Consider the following 5,000-nt stretch of genomic DNA (forward strand, 5'->3'; position numbering starts at 1 on the left):
CACGGGGGCGTGTGCCACTGCGCCCACGGGTGGCAGGGGCAACGCTGCGAGGTGGCGGAGTGCGGCCCGGGATGCAGGAACGGAGGCCTGTGTGTCGCGCCGGACACGTGCCGCTGCCCGCCGGGGTACACGGGATCTCACTGCCAGGATGGTAAGGATGGGGGGGGGGAGGGAGGGAGGAGGATAGGATGGAGGGGAGGAGGGGGGTGGGGGGGAGGGAGGGAAGAGGATAGGAGGGAGGGGATGAGGGGGGTGGGGGATGGAGGGAGGGAGGGAGGGAAGAGGAGGGGATAGGGGAGGAGAGGGGGTTATAGGGGATGGGGGTGGGTGGGGGATAGGGTAGGAGGAGAGGAGAGGGGAGGGGAGGGGGGTTTTAGCGGATGAGGGGAGAGGAGGATGGGGTAGGAGGAGAGGAGATGGAGATGGGGGAGAGGGGGATGGGGGGGCAGGAGAGGGGGATGGGGGGAGAGGAGAGGAGGATAGGGGAGAGGAGAAGGGGGATGGGGGAAGGAGGAGAGGGGGATGGAGGATGAATAGCGAAAGAATGGATAGACAAAGAGAGATGGCGATAAGGAATTTAAAAGAAAATAGATATAATGGAGAGATGGGGATAAGGAATTAAGAAATAGATAAATAAATGAAAATAAAAATAATGAAATAAGATAAGAGATAAGGAATGAGATAAGGAATTTAAAAATAAATGAAAATATAAATAATGGAGAGATGAGGATAACGAATTTGAAAAAAAAGAAAATCGAAATTATGGAGAGATGAGGATAAACAATAAAAAAGGAAAAAAAAATATAAAAGAAAAAAAGTTCTTCAAAAAATGTTCTTTCTCGCGATCAGTTTTTTTTCAGACACTTTGTTTTTTTTTTTTTTTCATTTTTTATTTGACTTTGTGATCGCTTCTGCGTTTGTTTTTTTTCCCTTCATTCCAATTTTCTCTCCCCTTTCCATTGGTTTCGAGTTGGTTGGTTTGTTTTTTTATTTATCTCTTTTATCACCCTTTCTCTTCTTCCCTCTTTCTCCTTTTCCCCCTTTCTCTTCTTCCTTTTTTTCCCTTTTCCCCATTTCTCTTCTACTTTTTTTTCTCCTTTTTCCCCTTTCTCTTCTTTTCTCTTTTTCTCCTTCTCTCTTTTTCCTCTTCTCTCTTTTTCTTATTTTCTCTTTTGCGTTCTGTTTTTCTCTTTCTTTTCTTTTTCTTTTTTCAAAGGGAAATATTTAGACTCTTTCTTTTCTTTGTTTCTCTCTCTTTATTGCAATTTACTTCTATTTCTTCATTTCTTTCAATCTTTCTTTCTCTCCATGTTTCTGCTTATTACAATTTATTTCTGTGTATTTATTTGTTTCCGTCTTTTTTGCTTTCCATTCTTTTCTCTTCGTTTCTTTGTTTATTGTAATTTGTTTCTATCTGTTCTTTATTTGTTTCTGTTTTCCTTGTTTTTCATTTCTTTCTCTTATCCCATCTACCATTCCTCTTTCCCCTCTCTCTCTCTCTCTCTCTCTCTCTCTCTCTCTCTCTCTCTCTCTCTCTCTCTCTCTCTTTCTCCTCTCTCTCTCCTCTCTCTCTCTCCTCTCTCTCCTCTCTTCTCTCTCTCTCTCTCTCTCTCTCTCTCTCTTCCTCTCTCTCTCTCTTTTCTCTCTCTCTTCTCTCTTTTCTTCTCTCTCTCTTCTTCTCTCTCTTCTCTCTTCTCTCTCTCTTCTCTCTTCTTCTCTCTCTCTCTTTCCTTTCTCTCTTCCTCATTATTTTTCTTTCTTTATCGACAAAATTTTATTGAAGTCGTCATCACAAACCGAAATAAAATCACTTTTCGCAGATGTTTCCTCCTTTATTCTTCCATTTCTTCTTTTATTCCTTCTTCCTCTTCTTATTTTTCTTCCTCTTCTTCTTTTTCCTCTCCTTCCTCTTCTTTTGTTTCTTCTTCTTCCTCTTCTCCTTTTACTTCCTCTTCCTCTTCTCTTTTACTTCCTCTTCCTCTTCTCCTTTTTTCTTTCTCTTCCTCTTCCTTTACTTCTCTGTTACTCATTCTCGTTCTTCTTTCCTTTTCTTTCTCATCAACATATCATAAGATATATACGAACTATCATATCTTCCTATCAATCCTTTTCTATTACTCTTCTTTTTCCTACTTTCCTATCCTTCTTCATATTTTCTATCCTTCTCTTTTACTTTCTTTGTTTTACATTACTTTTTTATAAATATGGTTTTTTCTTTTATAATATAATATATATATATATATAGAATATAATAATATATTATATATATATATATATATATATGTGTTTTGTTGTGTTTTTTGTTTGTGTTTGTTTTTGATTTTTGTTTATTTTTTTCTTTTCTTACTTTATTTTTTTTATACCATATGGTTTGGTTTTTTCTGTTTTTTTGTTCTGTCTTTTATTTCTTATATACATCATCATACATAATATATATATATATATATATATATATATATATATATATATATATATATATATTATTATAACAACACACACACACACACACACACCACACACACACACACACACACACACACATATATATATATATATATATATATATATATATATATATATATATATATATATATTTATATATATTTAATTCATGTGTTTTGTTTAGTACATATATTTTCTTTCATTTTTTTTATTATCTCCCTTCTTCCCCAACCCGCTACCCCAACTTACCCTTTCCTTCCCCTCTCCATCCACCCCCATCTCCCCTACCCCCCTCCTCCCTACCCATTCCCCTCTTTCCTATCTTCTCCTACCTTCCCCTCCTTCATTATCGATCGTCTCCACTTACCCCTCCGTTTCTCTGTCCTCTCTTCTTCCCCCCACTCCTCCCCCCCCCCTTTCACTCCACACTCCCCCTTCCTTCACCAACTTTTGTCTTCCCCCACTCACCTCCCCCCCCTTTCCCTTCCCCTACCTACCCACCTCTCCTCTATACCCCTTCCCCCCCCTCAACCCCTCAACCCCCTCCCCTTCCCCTCCATACCCCTTCTCCTTCCCCCCTCTCCTTCCCCCCCTTCCCCTTCTCCGACACCCTTACCCTTCCTCCCCCACTCCACTCCCCCCCTCCCCCCTCCCCAATAAATCTCTCCTTCCAACTCCCTATCTACTAACCCCTCCTCCCCTTCTCCTCCTCCCCCATACTCCCCCTCTCTCCGACCCCCATCCCAATCACCCTCCTCCCCCTGCTCCTCTCCCCTCCCCCCTCTCCCCAATAACCCTCTCTTTCCTCCCCCCACACACACTCCCCTTCCTCCTCTTTCCATACTCCCCCCTCTCTCCACCCCTTCCCAATCCCCCACCAACCTCCCCCACCTCCCCCTCCTCCTCCCCCTGCTCCTCTCCCCTCCCCCCTCACCCCAATAACTCTCTCCTCCCCCCCTCTCCCCTTCCTCCCCCTCCTCCCCTCCCCTCCCAATCCCCCACCAACCTCCCCCTGCTCCTTCCCCCCCCCCCCCCAGCTGTGTGCAACCCCCCTTGCAACAATGGCGGAACGTGCGTGATCCCGGGCCTGTGCGTCTGTCCTGCTGGTTTTATTCCTCCTAACTGCGCTCGTAAGTGATTTTTTCCTTTTTTTTTCACTTTTTTTTCGTTTTCCTTTTCTTTCGTTTTTTTTTTTTTTCTTCTCTTTTTTTTTTTTCTTTCTTTCTTTCTTTTTTTTTCGTTTGGATTTTTTTCTGAAAGTTTTTTGTGTATATAACTGTCTGTTTGTTTGTTTGTTTTTTTATCCTTTTTTTGAAAGTGTTTTGTTTAACATATATTTTTGTCGTTTATTTTGTCTTACGAGGATGCAGCCCTTTTTTTATTTGTTTCTTTTTTTGATATCTTGATTATATATATATATATATATATATATATATATATATATATATATATATATATATATATATATATATATATATATACGTATCTTTTCTTTTCCTTTCCTTTATTTTTTCTTCTTCGTTTTCATGTTTTAGTTAAATGTATTCCTTTTGATGATTTATAATTTTCATTATATATTTTACTCTACAATTTCCCTCAATCTCCACCCTTTCTCCCTCATCTCCCTCTCCCCTCCCCTCACCCCCACCCTTTCTCCCTCATCTCCCTCTCCCCTCCCCTCTCCCTCCACCCTTTCTCCCTCATCCCCCCTTACATTACCTTCCTTTGCCCTCTCCTCTCCCCCTTCACCCTTTCTCTACCCTTTCTCCCTCATGTCCTCTTACCTTCCCTTCCTTTGCCCTCTCTCTCCTCCCTCATTTTCCTTCCCCTAATCAACCTCACCCTTCGCCTCTCTTCCCCTCCCTCTCCCTCTTATTTTTTTTCTTTTTTCTTTTCCTCCCCTCTTCCCTTTCCTCACACCTCCTCCCTTCCTCACCCTTCCCCTCTCACTCTCTCCTTTAATCTCCCACCCTTCTCTTCCCCTTCCTCCCTACCTCCCCTTCTCCCTCTCCCACACCCTTCCTTTATCCTCTACCTTTCCCTCCCTCTTCCCTCTATTCATACTTCCTTCGTCCACTTATCTTCCTCCATTCTCTCCTCCCTCGCTTTCCTTACCTTCTTCCTCCCTCCATCTCTCCCCTCACACCCTCCCTCACGCATTCACCCTTCCTCCTCCTCCTTCTCCTTCTCCCTCCCCTCACACCATTTCTCCCTCCCCCCCTCTGCCCCCCTCCCCCTCTCTCTCTCTCTCTCTCTCTCTCTCTCTCTCTCTCCCTCACTCCCTCCTTGACTCCTTCTCTCCTTCCCTCCCTTCCTCTCTCTCCCTCCCTTTCTCCCTCCTTCTCTCTCCCTCCCTCCTCCCCTCCCTCCTCCCCCCACCCATACTCCCTCCATTCCTTCTCTCCCTCCCTCCCTCCCTCACCCTTCCCTCCCTCTACCCTCCCTCCCCAGCCATGTGCACGAGTCGCTGCCTGCACGGCGGCGTGTGCACGGCCGTCAACCGGTGCACGTGCCCGCCGGGGTACACAGGGGCACGGTGCGAGGCTGCCATCTGTAGC

The 5,000-nt window shown here is 44.1% G+C and overlaps 1 protein-coding gene across 1 annotated transcript in view; it reads left to right on the forward strand.

Annotated features, from left to right (window-relative positions):
• LOC119590095 overlaps nucleotides 1–5,000 on the forward strand; it is a gene marked incomplete at its 5' end in the record, with an annotated part of 47,199 nt that overhangs the window by 27,912 nt on the left and 14,287 nt on the right. Inside the window, 3 exon segments of the mRNA XM_037938860.1 lie at nucleotides 1–151; nucleotides 3,480–3,572; nucleotides 4,894–5,000. The exon segment at nucleotides 1–151 is cut by the window's left edge and continues 56 nt beyond it; the exon segment at nucleotides 4,894–5,000 is cut by the window's right edge and continues 85 nt beyond it. Of these exon segments, the coding sequence (XP_037794788.1) occupies nucleotides 1–151; nucleotides 3,480–3,572; nucleotides 4,894–5,000 (351 nt within the window).

Source organism: Penaeus monodon, chromosome 26, assembly GCF_015228065.2.
Source record: "Penaeus monodon isolate SGIC_2016 chromosome 26, NSTDA_Pmon_1, whole genome shotgun sequence".
In the NCBI taxonomy this organism is placed as follows: domain Eukaryota; kingdom Metazoa; phylum Arthropoda; class Malacostraca; order Decapoda; family Penaeidae; genus Penaeus; species Penaeus monodon.